The sequence below is a fragment of the Bos taurus genome, chromosome 20, assembly GCF_002263795.3.
Source record: "Bos taurus isolate L1 Dominette 01449 registration number 42190680 breed Hereford chromosome 20, ARS-UCD2.0, whole genome shotgun sequence".
Lineage (NCBI taxonomy): Eukaryota > Metazoa > Chordata > Mammalia > Artiodactyla > Bovidae > Bos > Bos taurus.
The window spans coordinates 1,130,706-1,158,277 of NC_037347.1; the positions used below are offsets into that span (position 1 = coordinate 1,130,706).

General features: G+C 47.9%; 1 protein-coding gene across 4 annotated transcripts in view; it reads right to left on the bottom strand.

Annotated features, from left to right (window-relative positions):
• SLIT3 (slit guidance ligand 3) overlaps positions 1-27,572 on the bottom strand; it is a 758,707-nt gene that overhangs the window by 687,737 nt on the left and 43,398 nt on the right. The window contains exon 1 of one of the 4 annotated variants that reach the window (XM_059878790.1): positions 7,718-7,746. The exons of the other annotated variants lie outside the window; for them this stretch is intronic. Within the exon in view, the coding sequence (XP_059734773.1) occupies positions 7,718-7,731 (14 nt within the window). The 5' untranslated portion in view covers positions 7,732-7,746. Of the gene's footprint in view, positions 1-7,717; positions 7,747-27,572 lie in introns of those variants that run through there. 4 annotated transcript variants of the gene reach the window in all.

Consider the following 27,572-nt stretch of genomic DNA (forward strand, 5'->3'; position numbering starts at 1 on the left):
GATGTCTTTATAGTGAGACACTGGGCCCAGGATGGGCCCCCCCAATCTTGTTCAGGCAGGAGCCACTCTCCCCCATCTGGTGCTGATAAAGTGCCAAGGGGGGGAGAGAAGGGCCCTGCACATCCAGACCCAAGGGAGGCAAACCTCCCTTTCATCATTCATGAAACCATATCTTGCTTATTATGACAATTTTTAAAACTTCTCTGATTATTCCTTTGAGAATCCAATTTGTTTCCTTTGTAAAGAGGAAACAATTCTCTTCTCTGTTAGGGAGGTGGGGACATTCCATTTATCTTTGGGGGAAATCTGTTTCCTATTACAAATCACGTTCTGTAGGTCTATTTGCGAAGAATAAATCCCTCCACTTTATGTCGAAAAAAACTTCTCTCTTCACTCTCCTACAAACATTCGGGAAGGGACCCTTGTGACAGTGACTGCATTTCCATCCCATGCTTTCAAAAGGGAAACTTTTTACTCCTGCTCTGAAAACCAGCAGTATCCCTGAGTCATCCATCGTACCTGGGAGAGCTTACCTTGGCGTCACTCAATTAGCATTTGTGGATGGAGACAGAGCTAGGGCTGAGAGTGACCCTAGGGAGGCACAGATTAAAAGTCAGTCTGTAACTCCCTGCAGCCCTGCCCTCTAGGACGCATGTCCCCCAGGACAAAGCGAGCCCTCAACTTATTTTTGTTATGGCTCATGAGCTAAGAATGGCTTTTATATTTTTAAATAGTTGGAAAAAATCAAAAGAAGATAATATTTCACGACACATAAAAATATATATGAAATTCAAATTTCAGAACCCATAAATACAGTTTTCTTGGAACAGAGCCACGCTCATCTATTTATAGATGGCCATGGCAGCTCCCACGCCATAAGGGCAGTTGAATAGTTGAGAGCAGGAGTATATCATCCCCAGAGCCTAGATATCCTAGGTGGTCCTCTGCAGAAAAGGGCTTCACTGGTGAAGCAGTGGTAAAGAAAAAGCAGGAGATGCGGGGCTGGTCCCTGGGTCGGGAAGAGCCCCTGGAGAAGGAAATGGCAACCCACTCCAGTATTCTTGCCCAGGAAATCCCAAGGACAGAGGAGCCTGGTGGGCACAGTCCACGGGGTTGCAAAGAATCAGACACAACTTAGCAACTAAACAACAAAGAAATGGTTGAAAACAAGGAAACGGAGAGTTATGATGGAATGCATGTGCCCTTCAAAAATGCATGTGCTGGAGCCCAGCCTCCACGTGATGGTGCTTGGAGGTGGGGCATTTGGAGGGCAACTTGGCTTAGAAGAGGTCACGTGGGTGGAGCCCCCATGATGGGACATGTGCCCTTAGAAGAGGACAAAGAGACAGCAGAGCATGCTGTCCACCACCGGAGGACACAGAGAGAAAGTGGCCAGCTGCAGGCCGGGAAGAGGGCCCTCGCCATAATTCAACCACGCCATCACCAGAGTCTTGGGTTTCTGGCCTCCACAACTATCAGAAAGAAATGTTGTTTAAACCACCCAGTCTGGTATTTTGTTACAGCAGCCTGACCTAAGACAGACAGTCATCACAATAACAAGAAGGACGGAAACCACCCAACATTAACATGGAAGGTGATGCATAATGGTTAAGTGTGGGCACTGGGGTCGTATTGACACTTACTCTGTACTTGGTACACTGACCTAGTGATATAACTCTGGAGAATTCAACCGTCTGTGCCTCCACTTTCCTGTCTGTAAAGTGGGGATAATCTGTGTCCTCCTTCTTGGATTGGGTTGGGAATTAAGCAAGTTTATTCACATCAAGAGGACAGAACAATATCTCCTTGCTCTTATTATGACCAGTTCTGTGACTCACACAACAGGGGGCACTGTCCTGGAGTAGACAGTGAGAAATGCACCCCTGAGACATATAATGACCCAAGAGTTCAGCAACAGGATTGCTCTGCTTATAGCCAATATTACAAGAACGCCTGAATAGAGTTTTGAGGAAAGAAGGGGAGCAGACAACTCCATTCCAGATGGAGTGGGCAGGCTGGCACAGCATTCACTCTTTCATTTTGAAAGAGACCCAAGAAGGTAAAGTTAGATAAGCGGTGGGGCCTCCGGCCCGGACCCCTAACCTCTAGCCTGTCTCTCTCCCAGCCCACAGTCCCTGCTCGCTCATCCTGGGGCGGGTCCCCAACACCCATTCCCGCGACTACACCTTGCTCCCAGTCCCTCAAACTCTCAGGCTGTGGGCTATTTTAAGCCCAAATTAAAGACTCCTCTCTCCTGAACGGCTGCAATTTCAGTCTGTGGTTTGTTCCCTGACGTGGCTTGGGGCCATGGAGGCACTGCAAGGGGGTAAATCGTTTTAGGAAGGAGGCAAGCGACTTCGCAAGAACCACTCACTGCAATGCACTCTCCGTGGAAAACATGGGCACGTAAATGGACAAAGAAAAACAACAATGAAAGAGTCCTATAAAACTGTGTAAGGATGCTAAAAGCAGCACTCCGTAAGAAGAAATGAAGCCTTGGAAGCTAGGCAGGCCTTGGGATCCCAGAGAAAGGGATCTGCCACTCTAAAACCACGAGCTCAAGCCTGTGTGTTTCTTTGTCATCTCTTGTAGGAAAGGCCCCTGAGCCTGATACAGACCTCAATCTAGACACCCTTCATAGGTTCAGTGGCACAGGGGGCACAGCTGTGGAAGCTGAGAGCACAGGCAAAGCCTTCAGGGCCACCCTCAGCTCACCCCAGTGGATCTGGGTCCCAGTCTAGCGGTGTGTGCAAAGGAGCACAGTGCTGGAGAAGGCGGGCAGGTGAGGACAGAGGGAGACCCAAAGGAGACTGGGTGGGGGAGGACAGACGCCCACCAAGCTGTCCCAGTCAGAATTATCTAAGACGGAGGAAGCAAAGACTAGAGCGGTCAGGACCTGGACCCTGCTCCCTGCCCCTCCTGTTCCTACAGGGCCAGAGGCGCCTTCCAGTCACACCCGGAGGCCAGAGTCACAGCGCTGCGTGCCTGGTCCCACTGACAGCATCGTCAGACGCCCCCAAACCCCCCCACCGGTCCGGGTCAAGTCCCAGTTTGGCTAGTTGCACTCTGCAGGTTTTCCCTGACGCTCAGTCCACGTGGCCTCCTCGTGCAGTGTTTGCAGATGAAGCTGGCTCCACAAGAGGACCTCTCCAGAACCATGAGTCTGTCCTGGGCTCTGGGTTTCCAGACCCCTCACACAGCCCGTGGCCCCTCAGCTAAGTGCTCGCCACCTCCAGTGGCTAAAGAGGCTGTGACACTGGCTGCCCACCACAGTCCCAAAGTCCCACTGCACAGACCCTGTTCCGTTTGCTTGGCAAAGAGTTTTAAAAAGCACCTTTTGGCTGGGTATGAGGCCCCTATCAGCCCCCTTCACTCCTACGGCTCTACAGGCAGCCCAACTCACCCATGTCTAGGACCTCCCTGGCCCAAGCAGTACACTGGATCTGACTCCAGACTCCAGAATGACTGAATGCTCGCCTGCCTAACGCAGACTCCCAGGCCAGCGTCCCTGGCCTCGCTCTGGTGTCCAGCCCAGTGTATCACCCAGCGCTACCTCTCAAACAACAGTGGGTGAGCCAAATTTAGTGACGTGATGGCATCTCCAACACACAGTTTCTGAGGCCACATGAGAAGAGAAAAAGGAAGGGAATGAGAATTACTCACCCAACCATCTCTCCGGGAGACAGGATCCTGCTGGTCTGCTGAACGCACAGGGACAAATCGATGCAAATGACTGTAGGTGAGCCAAGCCTTGGCTCCAATAAAATTGAGACCAGCTGGCATTTCTGAATCCCCTGGTCCCCAGGGGCCCGGGCTGAGTGCACACCAGTAAGCCCCAGCCCTTTCCCCTCTCCCTTCCTGTCATGCCTGATTACACCAGGGGTGTGCGAGTCAAGCAGCCTGCGGGGTGGGGCTCAGGCACAGTCTTTCCCGTTGCTCTCAGCCAGCGCCTAGAGCTCAGGCCGCTGTGTGCACCTCAGTCAGGAAACCCAAGAACAAACTCAGCGCTGGGGCGCATGATGCCAAACGCTAAGCCGCACACCTAGGCCCCTGGGAGGACGTCCCCTTCTGCGCCGAGGGGAACAAACGGGCCTTGCAACAGCCACACCACCTGCACTCAGCCTTGAAACAGAGCCCCGTCCGCCAGGGAGGACGGCGACCAGCAGTCGACCGAAGGTGGCCCGGAAAGGGGAGCAGGCCCGCTGCTCGGGGCTCTCACGGGCCCCCTGGCATGGCCAAGCTTTCACCCGAGGCTTGACTTCCAACCCTGGAGTCAGAGATGCATACCCGGTGCCACTCACTGAGGCCTGCCTAGCCCTGCCCTTCACCGCACAGGTGTGAGCCCAGAAGCACGCAGGTGAGGAGGGTGCCATTTTCTCTGAATGGCCCCAGAGAAAAGCGCGCAGCCAACGGCTGGGCAGCACATTAGAATCACCTGGGGAGCGTTACAAGCCCTGCTGCCCAGGCCACGCTTCAGAGCAATGAAATCAGAATCTCCAGGAATAGGCATCAGGCATATCCATCATCTTAGAGCACCCCCACTGATTCCATTGTGCAGCCAGGATTGAGAATCATTGCTGCTGGTGCACTGAAAGCCCTGGAAAATTCTATCCACCAACCTATGCTTTGAGGCTGAGCTTCCACACTGAAACTGGGCCCAAGATATCAGGCAGACCCTCAGGCTATTGGCCGTAAAGCCCTAGAGACTGGCGATATTCATTCAACAAACACTACTCAGCATCAAATATATACCAGCCCCTCTTCTCGGGATCTAGAGATTGTTTCAAGAGTTGTACTCCCAGATCAACTGGCTTGGAGTTTGAGTCTTAAGAATGTTGGTCTCTGAATCACTAACCAACCGGCTAATATTTACGTAACACCCCGTGTATGCAAGGTTCTGCAAAAGGTGCTAAAAAGTATAAGGTGAAATTCCTGATCCCTGTGAGTTTAAACCCTAAATGGCAAAGCCTAATAATTTGTACATTTAGAAATAAAAACAGAACAAGGTATACAAAGGAAAAATGACTGTGCGATTGAACAATTTAAAATAACAAATACATACCTAGCAATGACTTTGTGTCGGGCACTGTGTAATTATAGAGCACAATTTGTTCTGTCAACAAAGAATCCCTGTCCTGAAAGGACTTGGCCTAGAGCAGTGGTTCCCAGAGCAGGGTCCCCCAGTTGGGAGCGTCAGCCTCACGTGGGTATTTGTTAGAAATGCACGTTCTTGGGCTTCATCCCAACCTACTGAATTGGCAACTCTGAGGCGAGGCCAATCAATCTGTGTTTTAACAAGGCTTCTAGGCGATTCTGATGCATGTTCACCTAGAAGACTAATTAATGTTATATGAGTTGGAAAAGCAAAGACATCTTCTTGGGTCTAGCATTGGTGAAGCGCTCAAAGGATTTGAATCCAGGGTCTGGCATAATCTGGACACCTTAAGCAACAGCTTTAACCTCCTTAGGGCCTTTGTTTCATCAGCTGTGAAGCAGTGATAAGCATGAAGAGGACACTGGACAATGCGTAAATGTCACTAGGACGTGCCTGGGGCCTAATAAATACTCAATAAATGATCTCCGGCCCTAGTAGGCATGATACAAAGCAGCTGGTCCGCAAAATGAATGTTGACGGAAAGAATGAAAGGATGAACTAATCAAAGAATGACTGATGGGGAACGAGCTTGGCAAACTTAGAAAAGCAACAAAGAATGAGGACCCCACTCATTGGGCAAATGCAGAGATGTCCAAGACAGGACGACGGCTTCTGAGACTGAGTGGTCAGAACACACGGTACATCTTGAGACAGCCATCTCCTGGCTCAGCCTCCAACATGACCCCAAGGAAGGGGTGTTTTACAACAGCACGTGAGCTCTGGCATCAGATGTCTGGGTGCCAGTCCTTACTAGGTGAGTGGTCCTGGGTGTGTCATTTAACCCCAGAGAGCCTCAGTTTGGGCTTCCCTGGTGGTGTAGCGGTAAAGAATCCACCTGCCAAGGAGATGTGAGAGACATGGGTTTGATCCCTGGGTGGGGAAGATCCCCTGGAGAAGGAAGTGGCAACCACTTCAGTATTCTTGCTGGGAAAACTCCATGGACAGAGGAGCCTGGCTGGCTACAGTCCAGGGGGAATGCAAAGAGTGGGACACGACTGAGCACACACACACAAGCCTCAGATTGCATATGTGTGGCACAGTGGTAAAGAATCTACCTGCTAATGAAGGAGGCAAAAGAGACCCAGGTTCTATTCCTGGGTCAGGAAGACTCCCTGGAGGAGGATGTGGCAACCCACTCCAATATTCTTGCCGGAAGATTCCCACGGACAGAGGAGTCTGAAGGACACGATGAGCACACACATGCACACAAGTCTCAGTTTTCTCTTCTAAAAATGGGTATAATGTCAACATCACAGAGTTGGGATGAGACTTGAGCATGATCATGTATGTAAAGCAGCTTGGGGCATAAATACAGCAACTGATCTCTACACATTAGCTCTCTGTATCACGGCACGGAGCTGGGTGCTGCCGTGACCCCTGATAAATTAAGGCTGTCGGGGATTTGTCAAGCAGACCAGCAGTGGCACGCTCCAGCACCAGATCCACATGGCACAAAGTGGCTGCTGGTCTCTCCATCAGAGCAAGAGCTGCCATGGAGTGGGCAGCGGCCTACCTGCAGGCCGTGTGCAAATGCTCCTCATGTAGAGGTGCCTGATGCGGGAACCCTGGGGCAGAGGTGTCCATCACTGTGCCCGTTCTGCAGACTGGGGGACTGATGTTGAGTGACTCACCGAAGTGAAATGACTATCGAGTGTCAAAGCCTGGGTTCAAATTTAGCCCTAATTCAACCCCCTGGTCATCATGTTACTGAGAAGTAACCCCCAGATTTCCCCCAGAGGCTGTCTGTGGGGAAGACCCTTCCAAGTGGGGTTCTGCCGGTGGCAGTGGCAGAGGAAGTGAGCCAGGCTCCTTCACGGCACCACTGTGTCACACTGCACATCAGAGGGGATGGGGCTAAGAACTCTGAGTCTGGAAGAGGGAAGTCACAAGTGGGCTGGAGACAGGCTCGCCACAGGAGGATCTCCCTGCAGGAGATCAGGTCTGGATTCCCAGGCTGCTCCTCACTTACTAATGATTCAGCGGGTGTACTGCATGTCTGTGTGTCTACTTGTGTATTGGTGGGGGGAGAGCTGTCAGAGGGGAGGGGAGGCAGGAGACTTTCCTTTCCCATCCAAAAAGGGTTACCTAAGCCTGGAAACAGCAGGAGAACTGAATGCAATGCACAATTCATGTCAGCCTTTAGAAATCATTTTCTTTTAAAAGAAGCATTTTGGCCCATGAAACAACACAGCAAGACGGATCTCTTTTATCTCCTCCCAGGTCTATTTCCTTAAATGCCAAATTGTGATCTTCTTTTTTCTTTCTCCCAGATACCAGCTGTCAAGGAGATCCTTAGACTCACAAACGCCATTCCTGAGGATTTGAACTGTGTCATGAATGAATGGAGGGGAGAGTGGATGGCCTCTTGTCTTCCAGTGAGAGCATCTAGCCGAGATTCCTCAAGTTCAATACCAACTTCCTCCTCTCACTCCTTGTGGTTCAACTGGTCCAAAGAGCTCCCTGGACACTCTCAACCAGAACAAACAGGGCACAGGCTGGTGAGGATTCTGAGTTTTTATAACAATTACTAATAATTCACACTCCCTCAAACCTTATGTTTACCTGCCATGGGCCATGTTACCTTCAGCTGACCTCACCTGCCAAAAATATCACTGCATTTTCACATGTATCATCACAGTGTTCCACAGTTGCCATGGCAGTAAAATATACACTCAACTGCCTCACTGCCATTTCCGACTACAAATGGAATTAGTCTGTTCTCAGTTTGGTTTAGAAAACAGAAAAAGAAAGAAATATGCATCTACTATGTGCCAGGCCCTGTGCTAGGCATAAGGCCTGGGTGCTGAGGGGAATAAGAAAGGGATTTCTGTAAGATGCCGTTCCTTTACAAACAGACTTTTTCCTTCTCTTGTGATGAGACCATTTTCATTACACTGCAGTAAAGTATATATAAAACTTCCCATTTTAACCATTCAGTAGCATAAGTACACTTAACAATGACGCACAACTATCTTATCATATGGCTTCCCTGGTGGCTCAGAGGTTAAAGCGTCTGCCTGCAATGCAGGAGACCTGCGTTCGATCCCTGGGTCAGGAAGATCCCCTGGAGAAGGAAATGGCAACCCACTCCAGTATTCTTGCCTGGAAAATCCCATGGATGGAGGAGCCTGGGGGCTACAGTCCACAGGGTCACAAAGAGTCGGACACGACTGAGCGACTTCACTTTCCAAAAATTTTTCATCAACCCAAACAGACACTCTGTACACATTAAGCACTAATTTCTATTCTCCACTCCCATGAGCCTCTAATAACCTCTAATCTACTTGCTGTCTATAAATTTGCCTATTCTGGACATTTCATATGAGTGGAATCACATGATATTTGTCTTTTTGTTTCTGATTTACTTTGCTTAACATAATGTTTTCAAGGTTCATCCTGGTCGTAGCATGTATCAGAACTCCATTCCTTTTTAAGGCTGAATAACTTTCCATTGTATGTATGTATCTCATCTGTTGATGAACACAAGTTATTTCCACCTCTTGGATACTGTAAATAATGCTGCAATACCTGTTTCAGTCCCTGCTTTCATTTGAGTATGCATGCATGCATGCCAAGTCTTCAGTCATGTCTGACTCTTTGTGACCCTATGGACTGTAGCCTACCAGACTGCTCTGTCCATGGGATTCTCCAGGCAAGAATACCAGAGTGGGCTGCCATGCACTTCTTGAGGATCTTCCTGACCCAAGGATCAAACCCACATTTCCTGCCGCTCCTGCACCACAGGTGGATTCTTTACCACTGAGCCACCAGGGAAGACCAAGAACACTGGAATGGATAGCCTATCCCTTCTCCAGGGGAATCTTCTTGACCCAAGAATTGAACTGGGGTCTCCTGCATTGCAAGCGGATTCTTTACTGCTGAGTCAAACTACTCAAAAGTAGGCTAGATATGGCAAATCTGTGTTTCACTTTCTGAGGAACTGCCATATTGCTTTACACAAAAGGTGTATCATTTTGCACTGTATTCTCATTTCTTCACATCCTCGCCAGTACTTGTGATTTTCTGAGTTCTTGGTTTTTGTTTAATTGTTTTGACTAAAGCCATTATGCAGGTTACGTTTTGGTAAGAGAAAGCTGGTGAGGTAAGAAATGGTTCGCTCAGCAGGGCACACAGGGGCACATGGGTGCGCCCAGTGCAGCTGTGCTGGACGAATGAACGAAAGGCTCTCCTGGTGATAGCACCGTCTCACCCCCTTGGACCTGACGTCCGGGACAACTCTCCCAGTGACGCAATGTGGAACTGGCACAAAAAAGTACAGCTTCACAAAGGAGATCCAGGCAGCAACCGAGACCACTACCATCTCAGGGCTTTCATTCAGGGACCACCTGAACCACCTTTCTGCAATTCTTTTTTACACCTGCTGCTAAGTCACTTCAGTTGTGTCCAACTCTGTGTGACCCCATAGACAGCAGCCCACCAGGCTCCCCTGACCCTGGGATTCTCCAGGCAAGAACACTGGAGTGGGTTGCCATTTCCTTCTCCAATGCATGAAAGTGAAAGGGAAGTCGCTCAGTCGTGTCCAACTCTTCGCGACCCCATGGACTGCAGCCCACCAGGCTCCTCCATCCATGGGATTTTCCAGGCAAGAGTACTGGAGTGGGGTGCCATCGCCTTCTCCGCTTTTTCACACCTAGGAATCAGTAAAACCTGCTGCTTTAGAATCGGGGAAGCCTACTAAGTGGAAACTCAAAAGTAAGAAGTCTATAGGCTGTAGAGAAGGGTGGCTAAGAAATCAAAACTATGAGTCAAACTGACTGGCCTGAATTACGGCTCCACCATTGACACATAGGTTACCATGGCAAGCTATCTATCCTCTGTGCCTCAGGACCTAATCCTATTCTTGTGAGGATGAAGTGAATAAGAAATCGATGTATGAAACAGGGGACTCAAAGCTGGTGCACTGGGACAACCCAGAGGGATCGGATGGGGAGGGAGGTGGGAGGGGGTTTCCAGACAGGGGGACACGTGTACACCCATGGCTGATTCATGCCAATGTATGGCAAACACCACCACAATACTGTAAAGTAATTAGCCTCCAATTAAATTGATTAATTTTTAAAAAAGAAAAGAAACACTGTGCACAGTGCCTGACGCATGTGAGGTCTCAATAAAAGTCAGCTTTTCTTGTCACTATTAAGCCCCAGTATCAGTGCACAGACCCCCAAAACCCGACCCCCTTCAGGCACCTCCTCCGATCCCCAAGATCCCTGGGGAGACAGAATGGCTTCCCCCAGGATGAGGGCCAACTTAGTCTCCTCACGATTTTCTAGGCTGACTGGAAAATGAAAGTGTTAGTCACTCAGTCGAGTCCGACTCCACAGAGTCAGGCAAGAGTACTGGAGTGGGTTGCCGTTCCCTTTTCCAGGGGGTCTTCCCGGCCCAGAGATCCAACCTGGAAGGACAGCCAGTGCCCACCCAGGGGTGCTGCCAGGGCACCCAGGGACTGGAGACGAGGGGTTCTGCCTGCATCTTCTCTGCTGGGGCCACTGACTCCCCTAAGCTCCTTGGGCAAGAGAGCAGGGTCATGAGCACAGCGCTCCTGCAGAGACCTAGAACCACAGCTCAAGAGGTCAGAAAGCACACTCCTTGCATTAAAACCCACAGTTAGGAACTGGAGGTGGGCAGAGTTTCCAAAGACAAGGCTGACTGACAAGCCGCAATTCAGTAAGAACAGCAAGGGGGGCTGTTCCGTGAGGACCCGAGAGCAAACACCGAGAAAGGAGCTAGGAGGCTGGGGGGGTGGAGTGCGTGCCGGCAGCCCCGTAACTCTCGCGTGTCTGAAAGGCCACGGCGCTCAGCCTGGATTGGCAGCAGGCTCTGTACTACACTGAAGCATGCTGAAAATACCAAAGTCCCATGGAATAAAGTATAGCTCCTGGGTCCAAAACCTCACCTGTACCCTAAAAGTTTTATTGTGTATGAACACTCTCAAGTCAAAAGCCAAGTCCCCTGGGGGTGGGGTGGAAGGAGTGAGACAGGAGGACTCAGCAGGTCCGTCACCAGGCGATAAATGGGTATGACTCGCTGAGCACTGTGCTGGATGCTTTCCATGCACGGGTGTGATGGTACTGGGTGCGGCAGCACCCGCCATGAGGAGGGAAAGGCACCCTCTCCTCCTCCGTCCATTTTGTGGTTCACAGATAGGAACTTCCTGAGGAAGCCGAGAGAAGGGGAAATTGCTGTGACTGGTGTAGCATATATTAGGATGAATTCTATAAAATCACTACTCTTCAACCTTCCCTAGAACAAAAATACCAACTCCATAGGGTTTGACCTAGAATACATTTATGTTCTTGTTGTTCAGAAGCTCAGTTGTGTCCAACTGTTTGCAACCCCATGAACTGCAGCACGCCAGGCTTCCCTGTCCTTCACCATCACCCAGAGCTTGCTCAAACTCATGTCCCTTCAGTCAGTGATGCCATCCACCCATCTCATCCTCTGTCGTCCCCTCCTCCTCCTGCCTTCAATCTTTCCCAGCATCGGGGTCTTTTCTAATCAGTGGCTCTTTGCATCAGGTATCCAAAGTATTGGAGCTTTTGCTTCAGCATCAGTCCTTCCAATGAATATTTAGGATTGATTTCCTTTAGGATTGAGTGGTTTGAGCTCCTTGCATCCCATTATATATATATATATATATAATTACTATATTATATATACTTATTATATTATAGATAATTTGTATATTAATCATATCATACACAAATGTCCTGTTTTATTGACTGATTATATAATGTTATCTACACATTACATCAGATGCATGAGACAGAGTGCTTAGTGGTTGAGTACGTGGACTCTGGGCTCAGGCTGCCTGGGAAACCTGCCTCTACCACATACTAGCTTCGGGACAGAGTAAATCATGTATCCTCTCAGTGCCTTTGTTCTTCACCTACAAACCGAGCTAACGATAGGACTGTTGTGAACAGTAAGAAAGCACGAGTCAGTGCTAGAACGGTGCCTGGCACTCGCTACTCACTAGCTGTCACTGCACCTGCTTTTGGTCGCTAGTACCCTTCTACAGCCCTTGGCGATAGGCAATGCCACCTTGATTTCAAGGAGAAAACCCAGACTTAGAGACTTCTGGGATTGCACATCCTGTAAGAATGTGGCACAAATCAAACTCAGGTCTTTCTTCTGAGTCCCAAGCCCTGCTGTTCTTGTAAAGCTGCCAGTCTCTCTGAGCCTTCATTTGGTGAAAAGAGAGGTTGGATCAGCTGATTTTATGATTTTTTCCAGCATCCTTATATATCAAAGTAACAGCAGGGGGAAAAAAAAAAACAAACAGGATCATATACTTTCAATTCCACTGAATTCAGTATCCTTAGCCATGTGGCCAGAAGCTTTCTCTATTTAGGGTTCCATTTTTTCCTTTTTTTTTTCTATTTCTTTCCTTAGTCCTCAGTACATTTCCTAATTAATCACTCCCACTTAATTTCCTAAAGCAATCACATCCTCCCCGCAGGCAAGCGGCCTCGTCTCAGGCAGAAGCACACTCACCAGCTGGCCCCACAGCTACGTGGGAGTGTGCGAGCAGCTTTTGGACACAGACCAAAGAGTGGCACAGACACAGGAAAGACGCAGCTTGGGAGCTACACTCAGAGGACAGTCTTCCCATCTCAGGGACATGCGGGTTTCCTGGTGAGCAGAAGGACACTAGATGTGGTCCTCCAAGGAAACCCTGAGGTGCAGAAGATCCGGCCAGAGCATCCCGGGATGCAGGGAGACTGCTCGTGGCTGCTTTGTGATGCCAGGCAGGGCGATGCTGGCGAGGTAGGAAGGCTTAGGTTCCAGATAAGCTTTGCTGCTTATCTGTTGTATGAATTTGGACCAGAGCTTTCCTTTGGGTGAGCCTCAGCTTTCCCATCTTTAAAATGAAAACAGTAATATATGCCAACTCTGTGTAGTATAAGGAAGGAGCCACAGATATGACAGCCTAGAGGAGCCTGGCAGATGACATCAATGAGGGAAGTTGGGCTGAGAAAAGAAAAGTAATGATGCCAAATGACAGCGGACACACAGTCTCAGCACTGGGGTCACAATAGGGAGCGGTCAGACTGTGCGGAAAGCCAGACAGGCCTCATCTAAACGCTAGTCAACCACTGCCCTAGAGCCAAGCTGACCCCCTGCTACAAACATTTCCAATTTTTTTTAAGAAGGAAGACAGAAATAGATTTTTATATGAATTTACTCAATCTTGAAATGTTGATAAGCAATTGATACTAGGGCTTCTCTAGTGTCAGTCGGTGGGGCTCAGGGGAAAAGAATTAGCCTGCCAATGCAGGGGACATGGGTTCCATCCCTGGTCCAGGAAGAGGCCGCATGTCACGGAGCAACTAAGCCCACGCACCACAACTACTGAGCCCACGTGCCTAGACCCCGTGCTCTGCACCAAGGGAAACCACTGCAGTGAGAAGCCCGATCAATAAATACATCTTAAAAAAAGAAAACAGACACCGACACTAAAGAACACCAATATATGAGTCAACATCACATGAGCCAAGCATGGCGCTTTGGAGGGCTGGTTCTGTCCACTGGCCACCGGCTTGCAAATCCTGTCAATGTGAAGCTTTAAGGGAGACAATGTAACGCATCAAGCGCTTAGCTGTGCCTGTGACACAGAACAAACCCTCAGGAAAGGGCAGGTGTGGGCGCTATTACTGTTACACTGACTTCTCTGCAACTCAGACCCCACTCCTGACAGTGACACGCAAGGCTCACGGCCGTCTGAGCACATCCCCGAGTGTGCTACGGAGGTGGACCACCGTGCACACACGGATGCTTTATGAACACAGATACACGTCACTGAGATGGGGAGGGCAGCGGTTCTCCACCAGAAGGGATCCAGTCCCCCAGGCGACAACCAGCAATGTCTGGAGACACTTTTTGGTTGTCAGACTAGGGAGGGGTGCTTCTGCAGTCCAGCCAGTAGAGGTCAGGGATGATGCTAAACACTGTAAAATGAACAGGACAGCCCACAGTGACAAGAAGGTATCCCACTCAAAATGTCAACAGTACTGAGGCAGAGAAGCCCTGGGGAGATGGACATTTTCCCTTTGCATCCTCTTTGCAGAAAAGACTTTATAAAGTAGTGAAAGTGCTAATCGCTCAGTCACGTCCCATTCTTTGCGACCCCGTGGACTGTTGTAGCCTGCCAGGCTTCTCTGTCTGTGGAATTCTCCAGGCAAGAATACTGGAGTGAGTAGCCATTCCCTTCTCCAGGGGATCTTCCTGACTCAGGGATCAAACCTGGGTCTTCTGCATTGCAAGCAGGTTCTTCTATCATCTGAGCCGCCAGAGAAGCCCCTTATAAAGACAGAGGTTTGGAAGTTTCTAGAAGGCAAGACGTGGGGGAGGCTGTGGGGTAGGAGCTAAGGGGGCAGCAGACAGGAGAAACAGCGCACAGATACATAGATGGTATCTCCTCCAAGAGTTTCAAGGCCCTGCTTTCACTCTGCTTCCTATAGATTCTTTTCATCCTTGTCTGAATAACAGTCACATCGATATATTTCCTTAAAAGATACTGTTGAAGCTGCACCAGCTAGATAATAGGATCCGGGGAAACTGAGAACTTGAGAGCTAAACTGCTTGAGGCAAGGTCACGCTGCAGGTTGCAGGGCAGACCTGGGAAAGAATCCTCTTGGGTCTTAATCCAGGTCCCTTGGGAAGACATCATTCCATTCTGCTGTTGCCATAGTAATTACAAATCAATTTCATCTATCCATTAAAGCAGTTAGTCCATAGAATGTTCTCAGAAAGCATTGTTGAACTCGCCCTAGTTATTCCATGGATATGAAAATAATCACATTTTTGTATATTCTATAATTCTGGCTACACTGACGATTGGCCTTCACCTCAAGTGGTATAAATAATCAGGGTTATATTGCACCATGGTTGTCATGCATTGCTATGACTACTCCAAACAAAGAAAACTGTGCTAGAAGCAAAAGCAAGTGATTCGAGCTCACCTTAAGAAGGAAAGGAGAGTGACTTTTATCAATCCCTAGATAAAGCTACCTAACTTGGGGAGATAGTGAAGGACAGGGAAAACTGGCACACTGCAGTCCAGGAGGTTGCAAAGAGCCAGACACAACTTAGCGACTGAATAACAGCAACATAATGCTAAGTGTTTTACATAACTTATCTCATTTAGTATTCTCTATAATTGGGAACTTCTCTTTAGGTCAGTTTTCTGAAACACTGCTGTACATCAGAAATACCTGGGAACTTTACAAAAATCACAACATCCAGGAAGCACCTCAAAATCATTAAAACAGAATCACTAGAGATGGAATTCAAGGATCAGTAATTTTTAAATCTCCCCAGGTGATTCCAACACACAACCAAGTCAGAGAATCTGAATTTCAAGACTCATTACCGTTATTTTACAATGATGCTGACATCCTAAGAGCAAAGTGAACTTGCCTAAGGGCGCCCAGCTGGTGAATGGTAATACTGTGATTCAAACCGGAGTCTGCCTTTCTCCAAATGCCAGGCATAATCTTTCTCATTATGCCACTTTCTCCCCAAAGTTTGCTGTCTGTGGCTTTCTCAGTTAGAGTTATTTGGTTGTAAGTTTGTAATCTTCAGCAGAAGGGGATTCACTGGAAGGCATAAGGGTCTTCTGGAGCCAATGGGAATCTTAAAATCAGGTCTGAGGAAGGGAAAGCAGGGATGTTTGGTCCCTGCACAAGTACTTAGATGATATGGCAAGACATCTTGTCCAATTCTTTGCCCCTCTGGTTCAGATTCCAGTTCCAGGAGAAAGTCCCAGACAGACCTGACTTGGGCTATGAGCCGATCCCTTGACTTGGAGAAGGGAAGGTCCCTGATTACAAATCCACCAGACTGTATCCCATGGGGGCAAAAGACGACACTCTTCTAGGAAGCGAGGCTGAATCCTCGGCAGCCACAACACAAGCCTCCTCTGATCAAGGGGATGGAGGGACTTACAAAAGCATGAAGACAGAGACCCTCTCACAGGTGCACTACGAACCTTAAGAGCATGCGTGTGTGCGTGCTCAGTCACTCAGTCGTGTCCGACTCTGTGTGACCCCATGGACTATAGCCTGCCAGGCTCATCTGTCCATGGGATTCTCCAGGCAAGAATATTGCAATGGTTTACCATTGCCTCCTCCAGGGGATCTTCCAGACCCAGGGATCCAACCCACACCTTCTGCATTGGCAGGCAGATTCTTTACCACTGAGCCACCTGCGAAGTCCATGAACCTCAACTGGAACACAGCAAAAACCCAGTTCATGTAATTGTTGAAACAGATAGGGTCATTCAGAATAAAATTGCCACCCAGAAAAATGACTGTGAATGGCTTCAAAATCATTTGCAAAATATTGTGAGTTTGTGCATTTTTCTAAGAACAAGGTCAATTTATTTGATCAGATTATCTAGAATTATTTTTAAAAGGCTTTTAGGAGATCTTAGGGAAGAAAAGGAGAAGCTCTTGACTGAGCTCAGATCCCAGAAACTACCTGGAAAAATTAAGCCTTATGTCCTTGCTTGGCACCACACAGACACGGCTGGCAGAATCCACCAATCTTGAGCCAGGAAAACAGTGCTTTTTAAAAATACAACAACAAAGACAGACACAGGTAAGAGCCAGCATGTTTGCCCACAGTCACACAGCAGTGGGCTTCCCTGGTGCTCAGACAGTCAAGAATCTACCTGCAATGCGGGAGACCTGGGTTGGATCCCTGGGTTGGAAAGATCCCCCGAGAAGGAAATGGCCATCCACTCCAGTACTCTTTCCTGGAGAATTCCATGGACAGAGGAGCCTGGTCCTGCAGTCCATGGTCTGCAGGGTCTCAGGAGTCGGACGTGACTGAGTGACTGACACTACTACTGTGCACAATAGTAAGAAAGAGTCTAGATCCAACAGGAAAAAGAACTGAGTGGTTATTCCAGAAAAAATGGTTATTACTGGAGGAAGGCAGGGGGCGCTCCGGGGTCAAAAGCAAAAGGTCAGTTGTGGAAGTATTTAAACAGAGCACTGTCCCTCAGTTTAGTTCAGTTCAGTCGCACAGTCATGTCCAACTCTTTGCGACTCCATGGACTGTAGTACGCCAGGCTTCCCTGTCCATCACCAACTCCCAGAGCCTACTTCAAGTCATGTCCATCGCGTCAGTGATGCCATCCAACCATCTCATCCTCTGTCATCCCCTTCTCTTCCTCCTAGCTGGCACTGTCCCTAGCTGGCTCCTTACCAAAACAGGACCAGCTCTCTATCCCATAAGGGTATCCTCCCAGATCTAAACATCAAAAGGCCCTAGAATGCAGGGACTTGGAAAACGAGGCTATTGTGTAATTAAATATATAATGTTCAATGCATAAATTTGTGGATGATTCAATATACAAACAAGAGAACTACAACTGTTAGCTGCAGCTGCCCAATTTATAGGTACTACGTATTAAGTCTCTACTAAGTGTCAGGGACTGAGCTAAAAGCTTTAGCTGATGAATTTCTCATCCTCACAATAAGCCTAAAAGGTATTTACCATTATACCCATTTTACAGACGAGGCTCCTAGGACTCCACATAATAGAAGGACTTGTCTATCGCTACAGGACAACAAGCAGTGGACTTGAAACCAGAGCTGCCAGCTTGAGCATCTGTGTGCTTGCTGCAGTGCCAGGATGCCTCACAATGCCCATTAGCATCAACTACATGTTGGGCATTTTGCTAATTCTTATAACAGTCCTTGAAATAGCTATTATTGTCTTTTTTTTTTTTTTGATAAGAAAATTGAGTCTAGAAAGACCATTATTGATAATTTGACAAAAGGCACATTTTTAGCCCAGGTTTTTTTAAATCCAAATCTCTTTGGCTTTAAAAGCTGAGGGACTTTCCACCAAACCTCCTGCCTATCTAATTCAATTTGATTTTTAAAAATGCATTGACTTCATTTTATTTTCACGAGCATTGTACTTAACCCATACAGAAACGCAGCCTCTGCCCTCAAGAAGCTTTTAATCTTGTTAGGATATTATTTACAAGGTATGGAAAATAATCATGATAACTATATGACTATTAGGTTTTATAAACATGGCCACAGGTTCTTTGAGACTTCTTCCTTCCAGAAGGAAGGTTCCTCCTCTTTAACCTGGGCTAGTATGCAGTTGTATACAGCAATAGAATACACCAAAGGGACACTATGTTACTTCTAAGGCTAGTTTATAGAAAATCATGTAGCTCCTGGGTTATTTACTGACCCAAGGGTTCTTAGAGTTCTGAGCCTCTATATAAGAAGTTAGATCACTCTAAGGCCCTCATGCTTCAGGGAAGCTCAAGCCACATCGAGGGGTTACACACGGGCACTTTAGTCAACAATCCCCACAGAGCCGTCTTCAAGTTAAACCACCTGGGTGCCAGACATATGGGTGAACAGCCTGAAGATGATTTTAGTATCCACCCATTCAAGTGTCCCATAGTCATTCCCTTCTCTCTATGACATGTCACACATCTGGAAGCAGAGATGAGCCATCCTACGGAACCATGTCCCACACCCTGACCCAAAGAATCAGGGACCATAATAAAATGGCCATGGCTTTAGTTTTGGCAGTGGTTTGTAAATGCATGCCTGCTTAATTGCTCAGTCATGTCCGACTCTGGGATCCCATGGACTGAGGCCCACCAGGCTCCTCTGTCTGTGAGATTCTCCAGACAGGAATACTGGAGGGGGTTGCCATTCCCTTCTACAGGGGATCTTCCCGACCCAGTGATCAAACCTCAGTCTCCTGCACAGCAGGCAGATTCTTTACCTTCTGAACCACTAGGGAAGTTCGAATCAGCCATAAGTAATCAGAATAATGGCTTTTAAAGTGGTTATTCAAGACCAGGCACGTCCTCTAAGCTTGGCACGTAACACCTTATTTGATCCTCCCGCAGCCCAAGGACACAGGTGACTACTGAAGAACATGCCCAAGACTGCTTAGCTAGTTCAAGCCCCGGCCGCACCAACTCCAGTGTCAGTACTGTGAGCTGCTCTGCTATAGAGGGAGGGACATTCTGCCTGTGCAGTCTACAAAGCCCAGAGCCAGTCAGTTTTCAGAAACACCGACTGCTTTTTTTTGACACGAAACATCTTTTTCTTTCTTAATTTCAGAAGGCTTACTGGGGAACTGAGCTAATTATCTGAGCCTTAATCAAGGACCAACCACTCCCTGAAGCAGCTGTTCTGGCCTCTCGATTGCCTCTCGAAAGTCCCTGGGATTGGTTACTTGTTGGCTCAGGTCTAAACCCCAAATCCCAGCCAGAGAAGTGAAGATGTATAGGGTCGAAGGGATCCTTGGAGATCTGCCAGCCTCCTCCCTTTGTCCCCTTAAAAGATGAGGAAACTGAGGCCCAGAGAGGTCAAGTGACTTGTCCAAGGTCACACAGTATGTCAGAGGTACAGCCAGGTCTCCAAATTCCCAGGCAAACATTCTTTCCACCACACCATGCTGCAGTTGCTAAAAATTCCCCAGAGCTGCCTCCCTCAGCCCTCCGCTTGACAAAGCTGTTTCCCCCCACACCCCCACACAACTACACACAGTCACATTTGGCAAGAGGTGCTATCAGCCCCACTCTGCTCATGAAACGCCGTTTTGCAATGGGGCCTCCTTGTTCGTTAGCAACACAGACAAAGGAAACTGTAGCGCAGTCTTCTCAGAAGGGTATGCCTCTTGTTTTAAAGACGGGAAGAGGGCTTCCTGGCTGAATATGGCTCGAATCAGCATGCAACTCCAGTCGGGAAAAAACCTAGAGGAGAAGATTTTGGTCTTTGCAAAATTTCTAGAACATATAAGGAAGGCACATGGCAGGAAGAAGCGTAAGGGAAGTGTCTCAGTGTTAAAATGAGCGCCTGAACACAGTAAACAAAGCAGACTGGTTACCATCCCGTGGCATGAAGTAATTAGAAGGGGGCGGGGGGAGCCTTAGACATTAAAACCTCCCATGAAGTAACTGGCCTTCCCATTGTGGATTTTTTCTCTAGTCCTGGTTCCCAGCTGTTTGTTTGTTTTTTTGCCTTCAATCTGGGATCGTCCTATCAGATCAGATCAGATCAGTCGCTCAGTCGTGTCCGACTCTTTGCAACCCCATGAATCGCAGCACACCAGGCCTCCCTATCCATCACCAACTCCTGGAGTTCACTCAGACTCACGTCCATTGAGTCAGTGATGCCATCCAGCCATCTCACCCTCTGTCGTCCCCTTCTCCTCCTGCCCCCTACCTATACCTATACCTTAATCAAGCTCCTTTGTGCCTCTCCCCTTGGGTTCCACAATACTCCTTATTTATTTATTTACGACTAGATTTGGTCCCTTCTGTCTCCCTGGTTTCTCAGATTGGCAAAGGCTTCCTACAGCTCTGAGTGATCATTATTGAGCACCAAATGCTGTGATTGAGGCTGAAATGAAAGCAGGACAGATTTCTCATGAGGGCAGCTCACACCACAAAGCTGGGGTCCCCTCCGATTGCAGTTCTGAGACACGTATCTGTCCGGGTGGGTTGAGATCAGTGGCAAGCGGGTAGACCAGATGATCTCCAGAGCTACTTGCAAAGCTTGAAAGCCTCCTGGCTAGAGAAGGGAATGAGGGGGAGGGACAGAACCAAGTTCCATGGCAGAAATTCAGGACTTGTAAGCTGGCAGCAGATGGAGAGGAAAGTGCCAGTTTCTAGCAGGAGGAGATGTACTGCATACATTTCTCAGGGCTACTGCAAGCCCCAGGTCTTCCCTTCCAAAGGATCAGCTGAACAGTGCCCAGGAACCACACAGTCAGCCACATGTACAGGCACAAACTGAGTTTTCCAAAAAAGAAACTGGCCCAAATGGAAGTTCTCAGACCCTTCCCCTCAAAGCTGTCTTCCACATCAACTACCCCACTCCCAGGCAAACCTGTCCAAAGAGCAACCTGTGGTCCAAAGCCCGCTTCCTCATTCTCCCCTGGGGAAACTCCTGCCTGCTTTGTTATGCCTCAGAGAGAAGACGGGGGAATCAGCACCAGGGAAGCCATGTCCAGTGGTCTAGTTACAGCTGGGGCGGCCCAGGAGAGGCAGCTGGCCCCCCAAAGGAGGCCCTGTGCTCCTCATGGCCCCAAATGCTGCTGTGCTGTGTGTCAGTGTTTATGAAATGCTTCTCAAATAAGGTCAGTGTTCCACGCAAAGTCAGGACTCTAATAAAATGCAGAACTTGTGCTGTTTGCCAGCTAGCTGTGGAGGCATACTTGAATTCTTTCTCGGATACAATTGTTCTCATATTAATATTTTCCCCATGTGTTTGTTTTTTTTCAAATTCTACTTGTACTTTTTTTTTTTATGATGTGTGAGTTTTCCTACATATTGTACCCACTAACAGGGATGAGTGGGGCTTGCTTTCACCAGTGGTTCCTGAAGGCTTGATGTCTCTTCCTTCATTTTCCCCATCACCCCATAAATCTCTTCCTCTCTGAACCTAGCATGGTGGCTTTCACCTTGTCAGTCACCTGGTGGGTAAGCTCAGCCCAGATTGAGTTCCATATTATTTTGAGCTGTTCTGGTTATGAGGATATTTCACCTGCTTTAGCCATCATTCTATACCGCTGAGCTGTGCTGTGCTCAGTCGTGTCCAACTCTTTGTGACCCCCTGGACTTCAGCCCGCCAGGCTCCGTGGGATTCTCCAGGCAAGAGTACTGGAATGGGTTGCTACTTCCTTCTCCAGAGGATCTTTCCAACCCAGGGACCGAACCCACATCTCTTGCATCTCCAGCATCGCAGGCAGAGTCTTTTACCATCTTACCACCTGGGAAGCCCCAGTCATCATTGTTCAGTTCAGTTTAGTCACTCAGTCATGTCTGACTCTTTGCGACCCCATGGACTGCAGCACACCAGGCCTCCCTGTCCAGCACCAACTCCTGGAGCTTACTCAAACTCATGTCCATTGAGTTGGTGATGCCATCCAACCATCTCAACCTCTGTCATCCCCTTCTCCTCCCACCTTCAATCTTTTCCAGCATCAGCACTCAATAAATAGCTCCCTTAACTGACTCCATCTTTCAAGGAGCCCCTTACGTGGTTCTACTTTCTTGAGACCGCTGGTTAGTAATTACTCAGATGAAAAGTTCTCTCAACTCCACCTGGCTGGGTTACTGGTATTGGTATGAGGCTCTGTTTGCATTTGTAAAAGATGCATCTTGATAAATGAAAAGGATAAGCCCAGGCAAAATTCAAAAACACGGGTGACCCTGAGCAAGTCCTTTGAATTCGCTGTTTCCTCACCTATAAATATAAGATGCTAAGATGAATCCTGATCATCTTTTAGATGCAGGATTTAGCTGATAAAGCTCTTGTGGGCGGCATCAGTAAGTCATTGCCACGGCACTAGATTTAGGAGACATTTGCAGACATTTGATCTCATTCAAACTCTGCATCAGTGCCATGAGAGAAGTGTTATTCCCACCATTCTAAAGGTTACAGATGAGACAATTAAGACTCCAAAAGATACTCCTGTAAGTTTCTGCAGGTAAAAAAATGGATGGAAACCAGGTTTCTCCCTAGGTCTTTTTCCTCATTAAAGGTTATATCAAACTGTACTCTCCATTGGTTTCACATTAACGCCTCTTCGAAACCTCATATATAAAACACTTTCTACCTACATTACAGAGCTTGGCAGAGGTGCAGGGGAGCAACAGAATATCAGAAAGCGCTAGATGATCCAGAAACTTTCATAACACATTTCTGAGCAGGACAGCTCACCAATGAAATCATCATTGCTGAGTTTTCCAATCACAGAAGAAGCCGCTCTATTCTCTGCTTGGGTTGCATGGAGTGTAGGAGCATGTTGCAGTCATCATTCACAGAGGTCAGCCCCAGAGGACCTCTCCCCACCACCCTGGGCATTATGAAGGACTTCGGGTGGCCCTGAAGATGAAGTCTCAGGCTGTCTTCAGGACACAGCCACGGACTGGCAGTCTCCAGTCTGCAACTAAGGTCCAGGCCACAAAGATCCTCCTGAAATACAATCTGAGGAACTGAGGTTTAGATGGTCGAAGTCCAAATTCAGTACTAGGCAATGGAGAGCTACCTGCAGGGCAGGACTGGGTAAGAAGCCAAGCTTGGAAGGGTCAAGGCGGGGACCAGGAGAAATACACAAGACGCACACACCCATGGTCAAGCCCACAAATCTCAGATTAGAAGAGACCACAGACACACTATGCAGACAGACCTGAGCTGGGGTATCTACTAACTGAGGGCAGGGGAGCAAGGAGGGGGTACGCCAGGAGCAGACAGAAACTAGGAAGGCTGAGAAATGCAAGAGGGAGTCAAGGTGGGTGGTTCAGTGTGCTGGCAGACTTTCAGGAACCACACTCCACGCTGTTGCCAAAGTGCAGAATGAATCAGGGGTCAGGAACTCAGACTGGCATTTCGGACAAGAGAAGAGGAATCTGAGCCCACACAAGCAGTGATAAAACCATGAAAAGTGAAGCTGCGTTCATTCCAGCAAGGCTGCATCTTATACACATCCTGTACCAGCAGGACCCAACCTCAGGTGGCAGGAGTCCAGAGATCACGGCTGAAAGAAGGCGAGTGGTACCACCAGCTAGAAGGAAAGACAATCCCTGGCAAGAGCTAGGCAGATACTCATGGGGGAAAACGCCCACCAAGAAGGCTCATCAGGGGACTCCCCTGGTGGTCCAGCGGTTAAGACTTTGCCTTCCACTGCAGGGGTACAGGTTCAGACCCTGGTCAGAGAGCTAATAGCTCACATGCCTTGCAGCCAAAAATCCAAGACAAAACAAACAAATAAAAAAAGCAGAAGCAATATTGTAACAAATTCAATAAAGACTTTAAAAAAAATGGCCCACATTAAAAAAAAAAAAAATAAAGCCACATTAGAATGTTCTTGGAGGGTTACTCCCCTCAAATCTAAAATAAAAAATCATAGTAATTAGCCACATAATCATGGTGATATTTTCCCTAAGACTGGGTTTAGTCCTAAACACCCTAAATGCCCCCATTAGATAAAACTTTCTTAACAGCAGCCCCTATCATGTTAAATGGGGCTCAGGCCCTCTTTGGTTTCTTATAATTGTGAACTCTGTGAATCTAAACTACATTCCTATTTCTAGCCATGGGAACCCACTTCTCCAATTCAAACATCACCTTTTAATACGTCCCCAAGGTGGACAGGCTAGCTCTTTTGCCAGGTGGCCAGAACATAGCATCAGAACCCCTCTCAGGATACCTTGCATCAATAGGTTCTCTGATTCAATAGGATCTTGCTTTTTTCCCCTTCTGGTCATTCTTTGAGAACTAGGTTTGGAAGAATGGACAAGGGTGTGCTAACTTAACTTGGGGAAGGGATAACGTGACCAGTGGTGGGAGCGCAGACTGGAGACCAGCCTGCCTGGACAAACCCTGGCTCCACACCTCCCACCTGGGGAAGGGCCCTCTCCATCTCTGTTTCCTTGTCTGTAAAACGGGGACACACGGAGTTCCTGTTTGGCATGACGGGTTGAAGACTGAGTCTATGCACGTCAAGAGTGAGAGCAGCACCAGGCCCAAACCCCAGGAACGGGCACGGTGGAGATGGAGAGCACCACTGCCACGGCCATCAGTGTTTATGGAGGCTTCAGGAGCACCTGGGCACTCAGTCCTCTGTGCCGCGTCCTGCATCACATTCGTCCACCCACTTTCCAAGCAAATGGGCTCCGTACCAGTGGGCACCCCAGATAGTCAAAGAAATCACTTTGAGAAACGGAGGTTCTCAGATGGGCCATGCTGCTGAAAAGAAGGGCCTGATTTCTCAGGCTAGAATATTTCACAGGAAAGAATACACCTACACACACCTACACACACGCACACACCCCACATTGTAGGCTGATGGGGCTTCTGGCACCAAACTTGACAGAAAAAGGATGAAGCAAAAGTCATGAAGGAAAAGGCTACAAGAAACCAAGAGTATAGAGAAAATTCAACACAAGGGGGAAATTAAACATTAATAGGAAATCATTCCAGAGAAAATACGAACAATAGAACTCCAGGGAAAGAAGATGCTACAGGCCAATAAGACCTCAAGATTTGTATCTACCCCAGCCAGGAAGAACAGGACAATGTACTTGTGTAATCTACACCCCAGACCATAGAAAGATGTGGAAAAAACCCGAGAGAATGTTGCTGACTGTATTGACAACCTGGATAAAGATCTATAGGGCAAGCTCACTAAAACCGCAGAGGGAATGAGGAGAGGAGTGGCTAATATGCCGGAAGGAAATTAAACAGAGAAACGTTCCTGAAAAGCTGATGAAATGAAACTATTTGCCAAAATTTAATTAGGATAAATGCAAAGTGTTGGACTTAGATGCCAAAAGTCAAGCGCACAAGTCGAGGATGGGAGAAAGTAAGGTGAACAGCACGGAGGTCTGGGGAGACCCTGGGGAGACAGTGACAAGCAGGGTCCAAACGAGCCGAGCCAGGGGCGGGGCTGAGCCGAGTGAAGAGGCCCCTGCAGCAGGCCCTGCCAGGAGGCAAGACAGCGAGGGACTGGAAGGCCTCATTCAAACCAATGAAAGGCAAAGAGGACTGGGATCTAGTTAATGGAAGAAAACTATGAAAGGAGAGAGTGCTTGTCTCAAAGTCTAACATGCACAGAATAGCTGAGGTAATTATAAAAGTTTATGGAAGAAGAGAGAAGCCTTGGGCAGGCGGGTGTTGAGAAATTCAACAGCAGTAAGATGTCTGAAATCCTATCATTTGGGAAAGGATTCTGCTTGCTCTGTGTAATAACAAGTAATGGGAGATGGGTCCAACCCCCAAACAAAGAAAAATTTTTTCTTAGAACTGCTTTTAAAAATGGAATAAATTGCCTTGGGAAGAACTGAGGGCCTCACCACTAAATGTAATCAAACAAAGAATGACCACCTTCCCCCAAATTACGCTGGTGGAAGACCAATCTGCACATGGTCGAAATTTGGACAAGAGGACCTCTTTCAACCTCGACAATCAATATTTTTCCAAATCAGGCTTTATCTTGAGTGTGCTCCAGAATGAAGACTACAGTCAATAAGAATTGTGATAAGCATGATAATAGGTGTATTCGTGGAGGATGCACTGGGATTCATGCAGTCTATACATACCTGATACAGCGTCCCGTTTAAGGGGACGATTATCATTCCCATTTTATAAGCGAAGACACTGAGGTGACCCAGCTAGTTAAACAGTGAACCAGGACTGGAGTCCCATCTGGCTCGGAAATCCACACCTCTACTCACAAAAGTATTCCGTTCCCGCTTCCCAATCTGCTCAGTACTGAGGATCTTTCATCACACACTCTTGACACTGTTTCTGGGGGAATGGCTGGACAAGCACGGTGCCAGCAACAGAAGCACGAAGACCACAGAGGGTGGGAAGGAAAGCGGAGCTTTGGCAGACTGGAGCGAGCGGTACTTTCACAATGCAGTCTAGGTCTCCCAGCAGAGTTCTCCCCATCTGAGTAAGACGGATTTAAATTTAAGTCTGGAGAATAATGAATAATCGGGAACCTCAAAAAACTCAACACCAGAAACCACAGCAGGGCACCCTCGGATCTACTCTATCCAGAATTAGTAGTGCTTCAGAAAATCTCTCAGGAAAAAAAAAAATATGCCTTGTTTTTGTTTGTTTTTTGTTTTTCCAGCAGTTATAGAAAGGGTTACGACCACCTTACATAACAAGGGTGGAGCATGCTAGTAAATACAGCTGTTTCAAGTAAAAGCAGTAACAGAGGCAGACAAGGGAAGTCAGTAAAAGTAGGTATTTAGGCAAAGACAGAAGGAATAAGCATTGAAGAAATAAAGTCAGGGCCAAAAATTCCACATGTAAATCCAACCCCCTCAAAATAAATAAATAAAATGCATTCTTTATTTAAATATTCCACAGAGCAGCACGCCCATGGAAAAGATATGAACCACTTCAACCGTAATCTCATTTTTAAGAAACAGAGGCCAACCTGGGCTTAGCTGGGGAGGAGAGGGAGGGAACCGGGCACGAAAGGATTGGGCACAGCCTATGTGCAGGCAGGGGACTTGCCCCGAGAGGCACACTTCGAGTGGGCATCTCAAAACTTCCAGCTGGATGAGGCCCGAGATGAAGAAATGGAAATAACCACTGTGGTCACAATCATTAAGAGTTTGTGGAGGCCTACGTGCCAGGTACTGTGTTAAGCACTTCCGGTACCTTATTTCATTTCACTGTCCCCCAAAGGAATACTGACTCTGTGCCCTGTACAGATAAGGAATGGTAGTTGGAAAAGCAACATGCTGGGCACTGTGCCGAGTGCTTCACATGGATGCCTTGGGCCACATGCATAGCATTCCGACAGGGGCCAGTGTGAGCGCCATCCCTGTACACAGGTGTGGAAATATGGTACAAAGGGATGAAAGAGATGGCAGCCC